This window comes from Anneissia japonica, unplaced genomic scaffold (genome assembly GCF_011630105.1).
Source record: "Anneissia japonica isolate Jap-2015-1 unplaced genomic scaffold, ASM1163010v1 scaffold171_len658169_cov177, whole genome shotgun sequence".
NCBI classification, from domain to species: domain Eukaryota; kingdom Metazoa; phylum Echinodermata; class Crinoidea; order Comatulida; family Comatulidae; genus Anneissia; species Anneissia japonica.
In genome coordinates, this window is record NW_022733907.1 from 520,341 (window position 1) to 541,786 (window position 21,446).

General features: G+C 31.4%; 1 protein-coding gene across 1 annotated transcript; it reads right to left on the reverse strand.

Annotated features, from left to right (window-relative positions):
* Positions 1–1,428: 1,428 nt before the first annotated feature.
* On the reverse strand, positions 1,429–21,305 carry LOC117116253 (protein FAM102A-like). Its single transcript, XM_033260251.1, has 9 exons — positions 20,685–21,305; positions 13,214–13,334; positions 12,177–12,320; positions 10,973–11,019; positions 10,063–10,220; positions 9,452–9,753; positions 8,940–9,054; positions 8,514–8,586; positions 1,429–6,811 (listed from the first exon to the last, which is right to left on the reverse strand). The coding sequence occupies exons 1-9, from the start codon at positions 20,819–20,821 to the stop codon at positions 6,766–6,768; spliced, it is 1,143 nt and encodes a 380-aa protein (XP_033116142.1). The 5' UTR covers positions 20,822–21,305; the 3' UTR covers positions 1,429–6,765.
* Positions 21,306–21,446: the final 141 nt, after the last annotated feature.

Sequence of the window (21,446 nt, forward strand, 5' to 3'; positions counted from 1 at the left end):
TGCTAAAGAATATACTGTAGATAGGACTGTACCTAACAAAACTATTTTATTAAAATGTTGACGATTTCTATGGTGACGGCGTGTTATTTTACCTCATTTAGGAGCGAACAGACAACTGACATTTTAGGTCTGTGTGTCAATTGTTTTACCAGACCCGTAGCATGACTTACTTTGTGGGAGGTTCGTTTCAGTGGAAAGTGGACCCTTATCTCCGATACTCTGGAGAACATTGTAGGCCTAAATATATCTATTAATATAAATTTTTCGCCATTTATGCGGACCTTATCCAGTTTTTGGGTGGTTCGTCGTAACCCCCAACCCCGCCCCGCTATGGGCCTGTTTACGCTGCCATTATTTTGACAAAAAAGGTATAAACAAAAGCTAGACATTATAGAACTGAATGTATTTTGTCATGGAACTAGCAAAATACAAAATTAAAGTACAGTAATGAAGATGATGGTATATTAAATGATTTCTTGCCATGACAAGCGTAGGCCTATTGCTACTGGTAATTGTTTCTCATATCATTTCATATTATTTCATATCATTCCTTATTATATCATTTCATATCATTTATCCTTTCATATTATTTTATATAATTTCATAGGCATTTCATACTATTGCACACCATGTCATACCATAATGTTCATACTGTTTCATATATTTTCAAGCCTTCATATTATTCCATATCATTCCATCATTTAATATCCGATTCATATCATTCCATATCATTAATTTCATACCATATTTCATATAATTTCATATCATTTCATAATGTCGTACCGTACAGTACCATTTCATTTTATTCCAAATCATTTCATATCATTCTATATCATTTCATATCATTCCCTCTTATTTCATATCATTTTATATCATTTCAAATCAATCCATATTATTTCACTCATTTAATGTCATTTCATATCATTCTATATCATTCCATATCATTTCACTCATACCATTTCATTTCTACAAGTTAGCTTTGTGGTTAAGATGCATGCCTTCTAGTCCCAGGGAGAGGTAAATGTTCCTACTTTTTTGCTACAGACCCTGGTTCAAACCCGGCCAGCGTCAGGGTTTATTTAAGGTCGTATCGCTCTGGTCTTAGAATAACCCTCGTGAGAGTTAGGCGCGGGACAAAAGAGGGAGAATATTGTATATGTTTGTCGGTACTGGCGCTGCATTACGGCTGCCGCGGGTCCTCAGCCAAAACTTCCAATTTCAAACATTTTGAATTGGACAAAAAAGAAAAAATCATTACAGTAATACTTATTCATTTTACTATAGAGTATATGCAGGAGTTCATTGAACAATTCAATGTTAAGAGAAAACTATTTTTTAATAATTGAACCATTTAAGTAGGGACACAGTGTCAAAAAATAAAAACCTAACACCACAGGAAAAGTAAAAATAAATTCTAAGAGTAAAATCTACAGTAATCACATGAAGATACATTTATTCAATTTTATTATATAAGTTACAAAGTGATGACAACTCTATAGCCTTAATTTTATAGAAAATAATTTACAGCATAAATAAGAATATTTCACATCTCGCAATCAACTACAAACGAAGTATCACAGAGATTACGATGTCAGAGTTTCCAGAATTTACATCCTGAATAATCTTCATTTTTTATTAATTTATGTTATCAATACGATCTACAGATTTCAAGTTAGTCACATATTATTACTATTGAAACAACTAAAGTTACATTATTGATTATAGTATAATACTGTAAATAAATAAGCAGGACTGAATTTCTATTTTTATTCCAATCATCTGAACATCATTTTAAAATAGAAAAATTCAGAAAATAGAAAAAGAGTGCAAAAACATCAGACCAAAATATGGTACAAATTAAATGCAGTGTAAAATATCTGAAAGCAATTAAAAATTAAACAACCACACAAAGTCTGGAAGATCAACTTAAAATCATACAACATGTAAACATATTCGAACTACTTTAATCATGAAGCAATAATAAAGCATGGAGCTAAAAGACTGACTTACACCGACTGTTGCTAAACCCATTTCTGTTCCATATGTCACAGATAATTCCACCCCCTCAAAACCAGTCATTACCATGAACCACAATAACATTATAGCACTAACCTGGCTACTTTCTATCTTTAATTTGCTCATGGTTTATTTTCAAGCCAGGAATACACTAGCAGGCTTCAATATTATGTTTGATTAGACATCAAACACAACAAATCATGTATATTTTGATGTCATGGTAGGAACACACTAGGAACACAAGCTAGGAACACACTAGCAGACTTTAATGTTTGTTCAGACCTCAAATTCAAACAAATCATGTGTACTTTGGTGTCTTGGTTTATTTTCAAGCCAGGAATACACAGCATGCTTCAATATTATGTCTGTTGAGACATCAAATCAAACAAATCATGTGTATTTTGTTTTCTTTCAGACAATTCATCAGACTGTAATCTGAAAGTGTATTCCCAGCTCAAACAGTTCAATAACAAGCTTTAATATGGTGTGATACTGTTTGCATTGTGGTAATTTCTGTATCATAAAGGTAGAAAAAAAAATTCATCTGGAAACTGTTATGGACATTTATAAAAGTAAATAAATATGTCCAATTAAAACATCAGTAACATTAAACACACTTCACTGTTCTAAATACAAAACATATGAAATTAGAAAAGATCTAATGATGAAGATAAAACTAAAAAAATGTATTTAAGAGAGATAAGAAATATAAAAGAAAACATTTAGTACATTATTCGATTTTTAAATTAAACTTTTTTTTCTTCATACAGTATTTTCAATTCTAACTAGTCACCATGGAAACCGAAACCAACATTTTACAAATGTCAACGATATCTAAGGAAGAAACTATATATGATATGAATAAATGTTTCTATATATTTTTCTTATTCTGAAAAATAGCACAAGTTTTAAGTAGCAAAGTACAAAAAATTAATATCAGTTATGCCCATAAGCCACAATTAAAAAAACAAAATGTTGCTATTAGTTGCACATATCACAATATGTTGAATTTGTTAAGTTTGCAAATTTGCCAGCAATTCCTGCAAACAAAAACATGGAAGAAAATTGGCATCATCAAAATCAAGTTGTACTTGCTTCTTCTTATTCTTTCAGTTTAATAATTAATTACATTAGAATGATGATATACTCCAAAAAAAAAAAAATTTGTGATCAGCAAAATACTGTGACAAACATAATTTCTGAATGACATACAGTGTATCACCACCTATGAATTTTTGATACATACAGTATTTTTCCACATCAGGGTTTGGACCCAAAACCTCAATTATCATTCATTTACCGTAAACAATCAAATGAACTGCGATGCTTATACAGATTTTCCAGTGCAGCCCTTATTCAAGGTACACATTCGTAGGTGATGCTTGCTCCACATCACCATAGTGTTTCCCATGTAAATACCGTACCTTCTCCTTTTGAATTGGTACCATGTATTGTACGTTGGCCTATGTGACATTTTATACAATGTCAGTAATATTTACTCCATACGAAATCAGTTACCCATACAGAATACCAAGGCACACGTGACACTGGGTAATATGTACTATTGATTAAGCACCGCAATGCTTTTTCTACATAGAATATTCTAATAAGCGCTGCTTTCAAATATGCGTTGGGCATATTCCAAAGCTTTGCATATTAATAAAGAGGTGCTATTTGATAATTTACGGTACCTTACCAACTAAATTTTAAGACAAAGTTAGTGATGCTGCCAGGAATTTTCATTACAGACAACCTTTAAATTTCATCAATGTACTACATTAAAACTTGCCTATGTTCACTTTGCCTCACTTGAATAATTTCTTAGTTGATCTTATTTTACATATCAAAATTGTTGTGTTTTCTATTAATTAATAATCTGTATCTAAATTGAACAGTTTTTCAATGCCATTTTGGATTTGACTTCAAGATCAACTCTATACTACAGTACATATTAATAAATTATATGAAATAGAAATTAGCATGGATAACATAAAGGTGCTAAGAATAAAAAGAAAATATATTGACTTTAATCCTGATAGGGAAATACTAACTTCTCTAAAATTGAGAGATACTTCATATCATCTTCAATCAAAATTAATATTGAATAACAAGGTTTTATGAATGGTACACCCTTGCATCACTAATGAAGATGCATCAGCAGCTCTTAAAATAATTATACGTATACATACTTTCCACCAACCATAAAGTAATTATTCATTATTGGAACTATACTTTCTATGGACTACATTTTTCATCATTCTCTATATAGTTTAACATACACTTAGTACACACCGTTCCTCTTAATACTTCAATACCTTATGTAGTATCTATACAATGTATTTATGAATTAATAAAACAACTAATTAGTCTACATCGTAAAATTTCTACAACTAGGTGAAGAAAACGTATTGAGTAAAACACATTCTAAACATTTCTTTCATCTCTTAAATCATCAAAATACCACTAAATGAAATAAGATGCTAACTGTTTCAACAGAACATGTTCTTACATCATAATCTTACTATTTTTCTGTAATTCATATTAATTGTGTAGTAGGTATTGAGTTACAGATTGCACATTTTACCCAACTATATAACACTTATGTATCAATTATAATGTCCAAATGACTATACAAATCAGTTAACTTATGCGAAGTACAATTTAACCAGTTTAGTAGAGTAATGTACAACACATGTTATGAACAAATACTTTTATCATGATCAATAAGTAATTATATAAAATGTTGGTAGATAAGATATAGTAAATACTAAATAATACTATATATCCTGATTCAAATATGGATTATTAACACTGAACTGGCAGTATATTACTTGTACATAATAATCAAATTCACAATTCCAAACTCAAAAATAAAATACTCTGCAGCTATATATAAAAAAAAAACACAAACTGTCAACCATTCTTCTAAGAGTGATCACAACAACTATAAACAATCTTTACTTTCCACACTTACAGCAAACTAAATCAAATGTACATATGCATTGTTAATTTACTTCATAAATTGTAAGATACTTGACCTAAAATCACCAGATATGGTTAGAGCTTGCTTGTACACATTATTTGACTTTGGTTCAAGCCAGCACACATAAAAAAAATGGTGCTTAACAAAACAAGAAATCAACATCTGCACATTATTTCATGGCACCAAATATGCTATTAAAGCCCTTGCACTCATGTAATTGTAGTACACTATAGCTTTCTGGTGTGAATGCTATTGTAGCCTTAATGTATTTAATTACATGTCATGGCTGCTGAGCTAATAATAATACCAAAAAAAAAAATGAAAATTTTAGTCCCGCTTTTTCTGTCACAATTACCAATTACTTAAAAAAAAAAAAAAAAAAAAAATAATGTTGAGATTAGGTTTCATTCTTTTTTTTTTATTTCATTCACTGCATATGCACCAGCAATGCCACTTACTATTGCTAAAATTATGTGTTATTCATAGTATCAACAAACATTTATATGATTTTACATATTCCAGAATAATATTATAGTACAAAGAGTGCATGTATGTGATAAAGGTTAAGACATAAAACAATATTATGGCTAAGCTTGGTTTCCTTAAAATCGCTACACTGTCGATGCAGTGTTTTCAGTGCAATCGTTTTGCTGCGTAGCAGCCCCCGACGCGATCGGGAAGGCTCCCAGATTTGACCGACCAATCAGTATCACTGAAAGCGGCATGTAGCGATTGTATGGAAACCAAGCTTCACATTGTCATCTGCATTTTCATAGTGTGTTATTTCTTTTAACACTTGTTGATTTTCATTGCCTAAAGATATTATATAGTGTTACAAACCATATGTGTGATAATTACTTCTGCCGAGGAGGTTATGTATTCATCACAGTTTATCTGTTAGTTTGTTAGAAGTACAACAAAAAAATACAAAAAAAAACTAATGAATGGATCGGCAGAAATGTGTGTGGAGGGGTACATATAGCTTTAAGGAAGAGGTGATTAAATTTTGGAGTCAGGTCAAATGAAAATGTCATGATCACAGAAATTCGGAAAGTTTTCTGTAACCTACACCTTAAGCAGGGAGTTGTTAATAATCACTTGCACGGAATAATAATAGACTCTAAATTGATGATGATGATGACTTGTCTCATCCATACATGCCTTGTGTGTATTATTCGGCATTCAGACACAGGGTGCGTGGAGGTAAGTACTCTATGGCAGGAATGCACTCAAGTTAATTACCTTAATTAACCAGTTATATTTTACAGTAAAAAATAAATAATTTTGTTTAATTATGGTGACACATTTTTAAGTATTAAATAACCTTTAGTTCCATTCATTGTATAGTTGTGATGATATTTTTAAACAAAAAAACTGTAAAATGCAGAAAATAATGTACCATTGTTTCTGTGTTTGTCTTACACTTTGCCATAGACATAGACACATTAAACTGTAAGACATTATATTAGTATTACAATACTATTTATAATTATTTTAACAGTAACATATTGGAGGAAAATGTTAATTTGTATAATCAGGTACAATGGAAATATGGAAAGTATGTTCTAGATCATCGATTATAATTTCGCTCAAGTCTTCCTTAACTCTTCAGGTTGTATTGTTTGTTTCATGGTACAGCTCTGCTGATATATTTCATGATATGCATTCTTGGTGATAATTGAACTTTGCTTTGTTCTACAATGTACAACAAATTCAGGTAGAATAACTTAGCTGGCTGCCTGTGAGCTCTGTCAATGACATCTTCACTATCTTTGATCTATCACTACTTTTTCAAACACTCCTTCTGACATTCTGAAAAGGAAAGCAATGTTATATTTAATGTTTGAAAGGTGAGACAATTTATCTGTGAATTACAAAGGTTGATTTGATGTGGATCAAGTCATTTTGTTTATGAACAATGGTCTTTATACACAACCTATAGCATTATACATTTTGAGATGCATTATTTATTTTATTTCATTTCAACAGACCAACAGCAAATCATCGCCACTAACAGGCTGGTAACATATATAAAATTTAAATATATCAAATATATAGACGAAAGAGCACAAAAATCTCACCTATTCAAATGATTAATAATAATAGAATGAAATATAGACAAACTATTGTGAAAAATGTCAATATTAGAGGTTAAAATAAGAGAATTATATTGAAGAGAAAGTCTAGAAATAAAACTACGTTTACAGACATCAACTCTACAAAAGGGGATATTAAAGGTAGGACAGGAACAAAGACTTCTAGAATTAACATGCAAACCAAACAGATGAACAAGATCACAACTAAAGTACGCGTTAACACATTTATAGAGAAAAACCATATATTTGTTAAGTTTGCTTGCTATTAGTGAATTTTTATGATAACCTTAGAAAATATGTCACGTTTTATTTAATATAAGTATAATTAACAATATTAGTAGTAATAATAATAATGCTTCATTTATATAGCACATATTGCAATAAAATGCTTAATACTGTATTTATTCAAATAAATTCCCCTCTTTGAATGCTTCATTTATATAGCAGATATAGCAATAAAATGCTTAATACTGTAATTATTCAAATAAATTCCCCTCTTTGAATGCTTCATTTATATAGCAGATATAGCAATAAAATGCTCAATACTGTAATTATTCAAATAAATTCCCCTCTTTGAATAAACACTCCCTTGAATAAACTACTGTAGAGCCTAATTTTGAATAAATGTCTCCCTGAGGCCCTAAATCACTGTAAACAAATCTAATGAAAGAAACATCATCAACACATTCTATTAATGTTCTACTCCAGTAGAATTACATTTTTTCTAACGTGGCTAGGATCAAGAAGTCTTTATGATTATGCAATAACACATTGCGTTGTGTTGTAGTTCCACATTTCAGTGAAATTTTAGCCCGGGCGTTTATTTGAGTATACACTGTATGTATCCATTTAAGACTAAACAAAAAAAAAAAAAAACCCCTCCCTCAAATAATCCTTTACAGCAATAAACGCCCCATTCATATACAGTGTGTATATTTCCTATTAACCATCTGACTATAGTTTCCATGCTCTATATTTTTAACTTCATTTGAAACAACGCTTTTAAAACAGAGGCAATAGATCTTAGAAAAGTATACATACAATACAAGATTTAGTGTACATCTGCCATGAAAAAAAATATTAAAACAATAGATAGGAAGACATTAAATGGGATAACATAATAAGAACAATAAGATTTCCACACATAAAACAATTCCAATGTAGTAAAATTATGCTTAATATAGAATGTGCATGCCTAAAATTCAGACATACAGTAAACGTAGAGTAGTTGGTAAAATAGTATTAAAACTAATAAAATATACATTACATCTACTAAGTTATGAGATGGTATACACCCTTGGGTTTTTCACACACTTCCTTATATTAATTAAATTAATCATCAAATCAACTGAAATTGAATATGGTATATATAAGAAAATTTATTGTCATGTAATGAAATTTGTTCCTCTATAGTTTACCTGTCCTTAAGTCGCTGGCTTCCTAGAGCTGTGGAACCATCTTTGGCAATAAATAAATGTAAACCCATCTCTTCTGCAAGCAAACAATTTATACATATTAATATACTTAAAATTTACAAATTAATACTAAACAAATATTTGTACTGCAAAGGTACTGTTTGTTTTGTAAACAATGACAAATTATTGTTTGATGCTAAAAGGTAGCAGGGTTTAATGGTACAGAATTGTGTTTTTACAAGTTTTTGCAAGTGCTATTTTATAGTAAAAGTGTTGGTTGATAGTGGAAATTGAAGGTAACATTTGTGGTTGATAGTACAAATGGTGAATGATAGCAGATGTGATGGTGTTTATATTTATGAGCATATTGAAGGGTGACCCACCTAGCATTTTAAGGGCCTTTATTAACATGTTAAAATGTACTCTTACCTGCAACACCTCCTGCTTCCAAATCCTGTTTATTGATTAATTCTTCGACAATCTCATCTGCATCCAATCTAGTATCATCAACTCTCTTCTGTTGTTTGAGTTCTTCAGGATGTTTCTGGAAATTAATTAATTAATTAATTAATTATTTCTAATTAAGTAGTCAATTGATCAATCAATTAATCAATCAATCATTCATTTTATTTATTCATTAATAATAAAAAACATATAAAATTGCAAAAAAACAGCCAAAGGCTGAAATTATTTTTATTACAAAGTGTTAAAAAAACTACATTATACAAAAACATCCATATTGAAAAATACATATTATACTAAAAAATCTACACAAAAAAGCAGGTTTGTTAAGTACAATAAAAAATATCAATTAAATTGAAAAAAAATACACTAAAAATGATGATGTACAAATATTAATAATGGAAAAGGATTATAACAGACCAGAGAAGTCTTTGATCCAATAGGAAATAAAAAAGATAAAATAAGAATGTTAAACATACTCTTCTCCTCTCATTGGATCCAACGCCTCTCCATGATCCTGACCATGAACCAGACTCTCTTGCACCGCCTCCTTGATCCTTTTCTGGCATCGGTTCCGTTAAGCTTGTGGCACTAGAGAAATGCTCTGTAAGGCTTGAGGACCGTGAATGTGCACTACTGTACCCGCTGCCTTTAGATTGCTGGCTTCCACACTGACTTTCATGGCTATTGTAACTTGAGCTACGAGAATGACTCTGTAGAAATTCTTCTTCACTTGGTAGGCATTTAATTTCCGGCTCTGTCGTAGATATTTGCACCAGACCTTCAAAATAGTATAGATTTTAATAATATATCACTTTGATTTTTTTTTTTAGGTTAAATAATGAGCGTTAACCCGGGAATTCCATTCATCGTACGACGGTCGTGCGACCGTCGTACAACAAATCCAACTCTGTAGGATTCTAGACGACACAATGTCACCTATTGAATGTCGGTTGCAGTCTAATGGATCGTCATTAAAAATGATCCATTGCGCACACATCATTGCACTTATTTTTCATAGAATCGCGTCGGCCGACGGCTTTCGGTACACCGAGTGCCCCGTTTTAGGCAGCATAATGACAGCACTTACCAGAATTCAAGACACTGGGTCTTTGTTTCGTAGTATGTCTTCCACTGCTGCCAAATTGACCAGTAACCACAGAACTGCTTGTATCTCCTTTAATACTACGTTGCAACGTTTCATCCCCATCATCTTGAAGCAATGATGTCGTGGCCTGTTGAGATGGCCTGTACAATACAAGCACAATGATACATTATGAACAACAATTTGACTACTGCAAGTATCAGTTCCAGCCAATTTTGTTTTCGTAAACCTTCAGATTTAATGTAAACAATACTGTAACAATAAATAATAGTTCAAACTTGATTGAGTGCAATGCGCTTTTAATACATTAGAAATAAAAATCCAGAATTAGCCAAAATATAAAATAAAAAGATGTGTTTTGAGTAGTTGTTGGAATGTGTAGATGTTAGGTTGGCCATTCCAAGGCAAAACAACGTAAAAAACAAATAAGAGTTAGATTGTTTTGACATGTGACGGCCAAGGTTTTTGTCAAATTTCAGTTGGTAAAATTCCAAAGTGCAACCAAGGCAAGGGGAAATGACCGACTTCCAAAACTGATTTGAAGGCCACACAGAGTGTAGTAAAAGAAAGTCTAAGGAGGCTTTCAAGCAAGGTTCCTTTAGGGGCATAGGTTAATGAGTTCTGTAATAAATTTTGGGGAAGTGTTGTGCAAAGCTTTGTAAAGTGAACAAAAGTATAGTAAATTTGATTTATATCACAACAGGAAACAATGCAATTGCTTCAACACAGGGGTAATGTGGTAATGAACTGGGACTTGGTGGATCAGATGGGCAGCGGTGTTCTGCACATGTTCGATCTTATGTCCTTTTGCTGGTAAACCAAACGGAAGAGAATTACAATAGTTCTGCTTCAAACAAACAACTGCATGAACCAGAATCAAGTGCATAATACTTACGCTTTGAATACCGAGTCACCTGACAACAGAGACATCTCAATCTTGACCTATAGAGAGAAAAGATTCAAGATTCAAGGATCTTTATTGTTTCAATTAAAAATAAGAAACAAATTAAATTAAAATTAACTGACATATGATGAACACTAGCTGGCATCTGAAAACACAGACTGAGCAGAGTCACATGAATTGGGTAATCCCATACAGCTTGACGATTCTACAGACATAGCTATGGTGAATGCATGTTGTTTGATTTTGAATAACATTAGCTGGAACGTCAGTAAACTATTCCAAATCACTTGGAAATTGAACCTGGGTATAGTATCATCTATGGATTATGGATCTTTAGAGTTAGAGCTGCTGCAGCTTGAAGAGTGTCTGATGAATATCTGCGTATCCTTAAAAATTCAAGTTTGTTCTCACAAGATATTCATTCCATGATGCAATCTACAGTACCATGTGAAATCTCAAATCTCTTCTTGTGCATGCTCATTTGCATGGTTTTGCAGCCTAATGGTACCATACACTGCTTCTCTCGCATTCAATCTAAACATTGATCGCTAAAACTTGCTGACTGGCATACACTGAATAACCTGCAACATCTTGGAAGATATTAGAGAGCTTTTGCTATCTCATTCAAGAACCAATCCGCCAAGAAAGTTACCCGTTTTGTTACCATCATTGTAAAAAAAAATAGTGAGCTTTGAGTGAATTTGCAATCAGTATTAGCTATAATGATTTTCTCACGGTAGTAATTAATAATTTAATATATCCTGTAATATAATCAAATTTCATTAAAATGTTGCAAATACATCCAGTTTCTGGTTCTCAATTCATCGCCTCGGATCCTGCAGCTAAATCTTAGGTTGCGAGTATGAGAAAACTAAAACTAGACATAAACTGGTGAGGTCATACAAAAAAAAAAATGCACTTTTCTCGACGGATTGGCTCTTGATCTAGATAACAAGCGCTCTACTGTATATAGCAGAAACTATACAAACCTGCATACAACTTGTAAATACCATTATTGCAAATATTCAAGGAGTCAAAAAAGTAACATTTCATATAAATTATATTAATTTTTTGTGCAATTCCTTATAATGATTGCTAATTGTTTATCTGCCAAGATTGTGGGCAGACTGAGGAATTAGTGTTTACTCATATTAAGATTCCTGGTAAAAAGCAGATTAAAAGAGAGTAAACATACCTTGACAGTACTATTGTCTTGCCGTATTTTAGAATCGTAGCCTTCTAATAAACAACGTCGACTCACACAACCTGCTCCAGCAAACTCTGCCAAATTCAAGTCAACAAATCCATACTTCATGAATGATTTCCCACCTTTGGTTTCCTAAAGAAAAAATGAAAGAACAAATACAAGAACAGCTATTAGATGTGGAAGGACTTTTAAACATTATTGATTTTGATCTACAGAGAGTTTCAAAGTTTAGGACCATAAGATTGAAGTGTCTCTTAGATTAGTGTGGGATAGTGTATTGGTAGGTTGGTGTTTGATTATTGTCAGTAAGTGTCTGTGCTGCTGCTACACTTGCTATAGATATAATAATGTACGTACAGTATGTGAATTATTACCTATTTTGTTTTGAGACTTGACTTGATTATAGGGTGGGTACTGCCAGCAGCATACAGTAGCTAACTATGCAGTAGGTGAGAATGGGCCCCAGTTCAGGATTATTTTCCGAGCCTTTTATCAATTTGAAGTGTCACCCAATGGAAGCTGTGATTATGACAACTCTAGAGGGCCAAAAAAGCACCTAAATTTGAATATAATTTTCTTTTTTCTTTCACATTTTTATTTTATAATTTTGGAAAATTTAGGGGGCCCGACAAGCTGGGCCCCTTGAATATCCGACCCTTGAATTGAAATTACACAGTCATCAATAATTACTCCTCTAAAAACCTAAATAATATTGAGGGGCCTGCTGGCTATGTAAAATTATTTTTAATTATCATTTTTAAACCTATTTATGAATATTTATTTGCACTCTGGCTGCACTGGGTATTACAACAGACAGAACCTGACATGTGAAAATTTACACAATGTACAATGTACTTGTACATGTACAGTTTATTTACTGCTTGTGGTTCCTAGTCGTAAAGCGCATTGAGGCTTTTGACTGAATGTGCTATAAAAGAATTGACTTATTATTACAGTACCAATACACATTTTAGTACAATAGAAAAAAAAAAAAAAACCAATAACGTCGCATGATATAAACTTGCCTTTCGTATTGAAACTCTGCAACAACAACTCTCCAATATACCAGTAGTAGCATTGGCATTCATCTTACAGTTGAACTTGAACTTTGCTCCCCAATGTACAGAATTGTTTCTAACTTCCTCTCTAAAAAACAAAAAAAAAATACCTCTATATTAAAGCTCGGAGAAATTATAGCACCAACCCACAGGAATTTTAACTTTTTGAAAAAAATAGTTAAAGATTGTATGTTTGCAAGTTGGTTTAAAACAAATTGTTGTACCCTTTTGAAATTTTGCAGGACCATAGATAAATAAACAAAATTTTAACGCTGTGCCTAGGAATACGGTAGGGCCTACATTAAATTGCATCATCCAATAAAAAGCCGTGACTTGTTGTGATGCCATTGTTCATGAAGACTTGCGAAATCACTCGCTGACTGTAACATTTAGTTTAGATTTAAGTAAGGAATTACATTGGAAGCAAATATTTTAACGTAACCCTTTTCTTTATGATCTCACAAACTCTCAAACTCAAAAGTATGTAGTATACTTTCACATTTGTCAGGTCAAATGTTACACTATATCAGACAAAATGTGAAATTAATTATACATCAGGAACAGGTAAATTATTTGTACTGTAGACCACAGGCCCTATAGTATAGGGCCTGTGATTATACCATTCTTTCTTATTCGGTATCTTTATTTAAGAACATCAAATCTGTACATAAAACAACAAATTGCAGTATAAACTAAATCAAATGTTGAGTAATTAGTTAATTGTTTTTAAATATACAAAAGCTAACACATTGTTATAAATTTTAAGTTGATGAAATATGATGAATTTAAACTGACATGGTTACAATAAAATTTTGATTATTAGAATAAAATGGACAAACTAAGGGGATATTCGTCTTCAATACAATTTATATTTTGCAAGTTCTGTTATTTCTGGGAGCAATTATGCCATCTTCCATTTTCTATTTCAAGGGGTCAAATTCCTAGCGAAGTTTTATTAATACTGTATGTTTCTATATTTATAATCATTAATTTTAGTAAGAATAAATAAAGTCAGTTTAAAATTGCAAAAATATATTGTTTATATTTATTGGTGAAACTTTTGTCTTTTGATTACCTGTACCGCAGGTATATATTGCAAAGTTATTGATATCAAAGATATGTTGTTTTGCCTTGTAAATTTTCAGTTACCTTGTTTTTTTTTTTATTTATTTTTTTATTTAATTATTCATATCATAACATAAAACATACATGTACATTTTCAAAGCAATAAACCACTTAAAAAAAAAACATTTAAAAAGTTTCCTTGTTTTGCCATGGAAAAAATTTAAAAAGATATCCTGAAGTGTTTCAAGAGTGGTTAACATATTCCTAAATGATATTATCTCAACGTCAACAAAAATGCAAGTAATGCCGTTTTGCCGTTTTGCAGATACATTTGTACGGTAGGCCTATACAATACGGATAATATGAAAAACTTTAAAATTACTGGAAGATGAAAATGCATAATTTATCCCATCCATGATGATAGTAGCAGGGCCAGTCCCCTCCCCATAGATTCATTCATAAAAAGGATTATTTATTGGTCTGAGATGGCATTATTTTTATTTATTTTTCAAAACAAGACAGCAGAAATAATATTCCAAAAATGAAAATCTGGGCATTTTTGGGGTGTTGCACAGGGCAGCAGGACATACTGTAGATGGTAAATATGGGGACAATTCGCCAAAAGTAGGACGTTTAGAATAAGTATCAGTAATTCATTAATTTAGGACTTGGGTAGGTCTTAACTACAGTACTAAATTTTTTTTTTTTTAAATCCGTTAACTTTATTTCCATATTCATTTACAGTAGTAATTAAATACTAATTATTTAGTATCATAATTTATGAAGTAAACTTGGCCTGAATTTCTAACTCTGTATGTACTGGATAGCACTTACAGTGGTACTGCAAGTGTAAACAAAATAAAGAGGAAGTAACGAATCCAATAAGGAACTATTAGTAGGTTCTACAATGATTTTATTTTTTTTACAAACAATTTGTTTTTGGCCCCTGGAGGCAAAATAAAGAAAAGAAATCACATAACAATTTCAGTAGGCAGATGATCTTCATGTACTATACTGAAATATTGTAAAAATGTCTAATTAAAACCCACAATTGTATGATTACTATAATTTAAAAACAAATCTCATTATCTTAGCTGAACAGTACAGTACTGTACACAGTACAGTACATGGGAATAGTGTCAACAATTTCAAGAAAGGTTTTAAATTTCTTCTTTGTATCATTAATAAGCCAAATAAATGACTCTAAATACAGATAAATATAGAGATACTCCATATCAGGTTCAGAATGACATACTGTAAGGCCAAATTATTGTTATCCTGAGAACATGTCTGTTCATCTAGGTAAATTGAAAACAACTAGTACAGAATCAATCAATATGTATGACAGATAGCTGGGAGCCTTGATAGCATTATGCTAAGTAGCTGACTGGTCATGCAATACATTAATAGTAGAGTCAGCACTTTGTAGTTTTAAATGACTACTTCCAAAACAGAAGACATGATGGCTTAGGCAGCATTTAGTACTGGTTCACACCAGCCTTAAATTCTGATCAGGTCTGGTTCACATTAGGGTGTTTTGATCCTGATCAGGGGCAAACCGAGCCTAATTTTTACCAGTCAGCAAATCAAAAAATGATTTTTTTAATTGGAATTTGAATTCTAATCTGAATGTTTAATTATGCTGATGATTATTATCTTTTTTAATTGATGCTTTTTAGTAATTAAAATTTTTAATAACAATTTTGGATGCAATTTTTTTAATGGGCATTTTGCAATAATTTTGGTGGCTCTTTGATTTTTGTTTTCTCTTGATGTACATTTGTGATGTTCTCTGTTTGACCCCATAATGCTTTCTTTACTCCATATTAAGATAAGTGATTTTATTAATAGTGCAATTTAAATTTCATATTTTTTTATGTTGAATTTTTACCTTATTTAAATCATTAGTTAATGAGATTTCTTTATGTGAATTTTTGATGTTTTTCCCACTTAGTGTTTATCCTGTTTCTTATAAAGTTTTTTATATCTATTTGTGTACTGTATATTGTCTCATCCAATCCATTTTTTCAATTGCAATAAAGTTTAATTTGAATTTGAATATAACCCTTTCTTATAGAAAAATCAATCAGATTTAAGCATTTTTGAGGCAGTCAGGGGTCAGAATTGCCTAAAATTTTGCAGTTAAAAAAAAATTATATTGTCAGTACTCCCTTCTGTCTTTTTTATACCACACAATTTATGTTTAGTGTCATCCCTGTGGATCATCATACTTCTACATTACAGGCCTATAGTCCAGTTATATTTAAAACTGACCCAATTGGGATGAAATAAAGAATTGAGTATGAATGGAGTTCGGTCTCAATGACAAATGCTCTTGCTTCATCAAACGTTATTTAAATCTATTCTAAGCAATTTAAGTTGCTGTACTGAACAATAACTGAACATTAAATATCCAAAACATAAATGTCTTTCTCTAACTTCTATAGACAAGCAGTACTATAGGACCTTTCCACAGAGCTATCAGTACTACCTAAAACAACACAGGCTCCACAGTTACAGAATTAGAGGTTTACAGTAGTATGGTAATTTTTTCTTCCCTCTCCCACAACGCTAGGTTTACAGATAAAAATGACGTCAGGTAACACGCTGTGAGTTTGGATCACAAAAAGGGTGGATTTGTCACATTAGTTTGTAATTTTTTTTTCATTTTTTATAACTTTCAAATTCTAATGGGAAAATTCAACATTGTTGTTTTGATGATTCTTTTTTTCATCAATTGGGCTTTTGAAAATACTGTTTTTGGGGTAGACCGTAGTAATGTTTCTTGTTAAAAAATCAACCTTAAATACTTTTTTAAAAATCTTGCGTTATTTGGGATTGCACATTATTTCTTTCTAGGATGTTTGATTGTATGTCCTCACTCAACTTAATACGGTAATACTGTAATCACTACTTTAATGTACAGTAGTGATAAAAAAAAATTCTGTCAATTTCATTTTTATGATTATTGTTTAATCATATAATCAAATATCAAAGGCACTGACCCTAGTCAGGGTCAGGCTCATTAGTTTACTTATGGTATCCTGTAGGCCTATCATACAAATATGTAATCAGTGAGTGACAGCTATGGACATAATTATTCGAGCGGTGCAGTCCAAAGGTACAGTAGTACCTGGTTTTTACTATGAACATGGGTCATTCCACGCCAACTCAACAAACCCATTACACCATGGGTCATAGTCTTTCTGAAGTTTTTGCACACTCTGATAATGATAGAGTGATAGATAAATCATGAGAAATGAAAAACCTGAAATTTTGGAGATTCTTGTTCATTTTCCCCTAGCAGCAGTTTGAAGATACACAGTAACATGCAAAATTCCAAAATGAAAGAAAAGTGTTGGTTCAAGATTGTGATTATTTTGAAATTATTATTTGTGTTGAACATTAAAATGACTAGTGTATAATAATCTACATCCTTGATTCATCAATTTATGTTAGTAGAGTAATTAACTCGAGTTTATAATGTGAATGATTTGAAATATTAAAGTGAAACTTTTTTTAGACCTTGTTTAGCGAACACGCCGCCTGCGAATAATGATGATTTCAAATAAAAACAAAATTTTATTTTTGGCTAAATGATAAAATGCCAAAAAAATGGAAATTTCTGAAAAGTTTTTCTTTATTTTTATTTTAAATCCAAAAGATGTATATTTTTTCCTAACCATCCCATTAATACACTGCTTACATTCACCAATAAAATTGTATTTTTATTTTCTCTTCCCTCTGGATGGTTTTAGCAAACCTACTTGCTAAAAAACGAAAAGAGAATTTTTATTTTTATTTCTTTCTGCCTTCCTCTGACAATCTTTAAAAAAATAAGTTCTCGAAACAAGATATAAAAAAGTCTAAACCATCTTATTATAACTAATTTACAGTAGCACGCGCTGCACAATTCAACAGCGACATGCAGTAGGCCGATGCTGCCTGCAGAGTCTGGTAGGCAAAAAAGGGAACACGTACCTGTACAAGATGCCTACCAGAAAAACAATGATAATGGCGAAAACATAATAATAAGAATAACAACAACAAGAACAATAAAGATAATAAAAAAAATTAAAAAAAAATAATAATAATAATAATTATTATTATTATTATTATGAGAGATTAACATCAATTGTAGTGAAATAAATAAAAAAAATAAAAAACAAACCTGGATTAATAATAACAATAACAATAATAATAACAATAATAACAATAACAATAATAATAATAATAATAATAATAAAAATAATAATAATAATAATAATAATAATAATAATAATAATAATAGCAGTGAACAGTCCACTGCATTCACACTAAAATGACATGGTATCATTCACTCCTTGGTTATCTGTCTCAATTAGAATTTTCAAGTTTTATCTATGAAAATTGACGTTGAAATATACCATACTTTGAAGGTTCATTGTTTCATAAAAATTTGAAAGTTTTTTAAGAAAAATATTTATTTTGCATTGGAATGATAAATTTACTGGCAAAGTAATTCAGATTTTTCATACAGTGTCAATTAATTTTTTTTTGTTAACATTTAGGCAATCTTCTTCAGTAGTAATGTCATTAATAACCAAATCTATTAAAAAATCTCTTTTTCTAGCAAAGAAATAAACATTTATTTATCCAACTACAGTAGGCCTACTATCCCATCTACAACGCATACAGTTTTTATCATAACATAATGAACTAACCTTCAACATACACGTCATTGTCAATATTGTATTTACATGCAGTTTTGAAATTGTTATTCAAGGTTACTGAACAGAATAGCTGAGCAGCTGGTTACTCCCTATTTGATGTTCCATTGTAAATGAAGACTAGAATGACTCCATTAATAACAATTGTAAATATCATCACATAATGTTAAATCTGGCAGTGGTATCTATCCAGGGGTAGTGCCATGACCTGGTGTCTGATGTCCCCAATGAGAGCACAAAGTTAAAAATTCTTCCAAATTCTGTTCGTTCTTATGTTTTTTTTTCTTTGCTTCTTTCTTAGACATTCATAAGTTTTAATACATTACAGAGTCACTCTGACCATAATGCTATAGGTTAATTTAATTGAAGTTTACAGTATGACTTAATGTTCTGCAAAATGTATTAAACTCCATCCACACTTTCATTATCATAAATGTACTGTACAGGTACAATAATTTAAACACTTCCTCGACTTACATCATATCATTACTGTATTAATTAGGCAACTTTTATATTAAATTTTTAACCATGTTTTCTTCATTTTGGTACGACACTTATGCATCTAATATTTTATATTACCATGTATATCATTCTTCTTCTTGCATATGACAAGCAGCATAATTTTTTTTAAATTTATGTATTATTCAACTTATAAAACATAATTATTATTATTATTATTTATATCATTATTATGTTATCATATTTTTTGCATATCTTATGTCATGTGCCTAAATTTGTATTTAATTAATTTTAATGAATGACTGTAGGACCTATATTAGGTATGTTGTGATGCGCGCTGATCGCGTCTGTTTTTTCTGCCAGGTTACTGTTCCGCATTTGCATCATGCTCCCTGGGGACATCCCCATAAATTTACATTCTGATTGGCTGTCGTTAGGGAAATCCCTTGGATACTGCCATGATGACGTACTAGAAAGGCCACTCTTCATCCACCATCTTTTTTTTCCAGATCGGACAAAAATATCATCTTCGCTAGAAAGTTTTAAGATTTCAAATGTTTTGATGGAACAAATATCACTCTAAGGTCAAATCCTACATTATTGAAAGGTAAGTCTACATATTGTTTATTATTTTGTCTTTAAAATCCCTAAGTTTCATCGTATTTTATGGCTCAGAAAAAAAATTGACCGACCCGGTCAAGGTCGTGTCAGAGGCTATTGGCGTATACGTGAGCCGAAAACCATGAAAAAAAGTCGCATTCTCGGTCACAAAATTCTAATCAATTACACGTAATAAAAATGACGCTAATTCACGATTTCAAATGCTTATAATTTCCTTATTAATTAAGATCTAAATAATTTTGGTGTCATCGTGTAGGATTTTTCAAGCTCTTTCCAGTGGTACTAATTGAATTGGTATTGGTTCACTTTTATTTAATTTTTTCTTCACATGCCTACCTATGTATGCATGTGTGGAAAATCCTAATAAACCAACATACATCTTGAAAGTGAGTAAATAAATTGGTTTACAAAGCAGTAACTAGATGAATTTCTTTCAAGGTAGGCCTACCATACTGTAAAGTATTTTAATTGCACGGATGATATCTCAAAAACTAGCTCAAATTTGCGCAAAAAAATCTCTAGAAAAATAGGTGCCTAGGCCCTTCTTACATTCATAATATTAATAAATGAAATTTCAAGCTTACCTTGCAGACAATTCTGAAAATGTACCTCCATCGAGTAATCGAACTTTAGCAAACAGTACACAATTAACAAACGGAATAGAGTCCAGTTGGCAAACCTCGAAATTCACTTGGAATTTAAATTTCTTTTTCTTCATCATTTTTTATAGATCATGCGATGGATTAATAAATTATCAAAAAAGAAAGCTTAAAAGTCTATATTCATTTATACTCAAATAGGTAAAAGTCTTCTAGTACCATCGAAATCCCGACTGGAAGTTGTGATTCAGGCAAAGCTAGGCCTACTACTACCTAGCGTATTATAACACACTGTGTAAGCGATGCACACGCAGATCAATTTCGAACCGCAAAAAGTCTGTTAGTCGGCCGACTGCCCAGGCGTCTACGTAGGTAGGCCTAGCCTAGCCTAGATAGGTGAATTATCTTACAAGATAATATCATATGTGCACCAAAATTGTATATTTCTTCAAATAACCAAACCCTACACTCAGCATTAACTGTTATATTTCCAGTGGACACTCAGGAGTTACATACTGCTGTCAAATTTTTGTCATCTAATAAAATCCTACCACAAAAATTGAACAAGTTGGTGACGTTTCTCTAAGTTATTTTTATTACATGCGACGCACGCCCTCTCTCATAGCAGCTGATCCATAGCAGATGGCGTGCCAAAGTGGCAAAAAAAAGAAGATTTTTGTTGGAAACTGTTGAATGGACCTAGAATACCGCCAAAAAAAAAATTGGACAGATTTCAGCCATAGGAAA

Bases quoted from the DNA above. Each gene is read 5' to 3' on its own strand.
- LOC117116253 (XM_033260251.1), bottom strand. From the start codon at position 20,821: ATGATGAAGAAAAAGAAATTTAAATTCCAAGTGAATTTCGAGGTTTGC. The intron at 11,020-12,176 runs GTATGTTTACTC...TTCTCTCTATAG, and splicing joins AAGACAATAGTACTGTCAAG to GTCAAGATTGAGATGTCTCT. The intron at 8,587-8,939 runs GTAAGAGTACAT...GTTTGCTTGCAG, and splicing joins GGAAGCAGGAGGTGTTGCAG to AAGAGATGGGTTTACATTTA.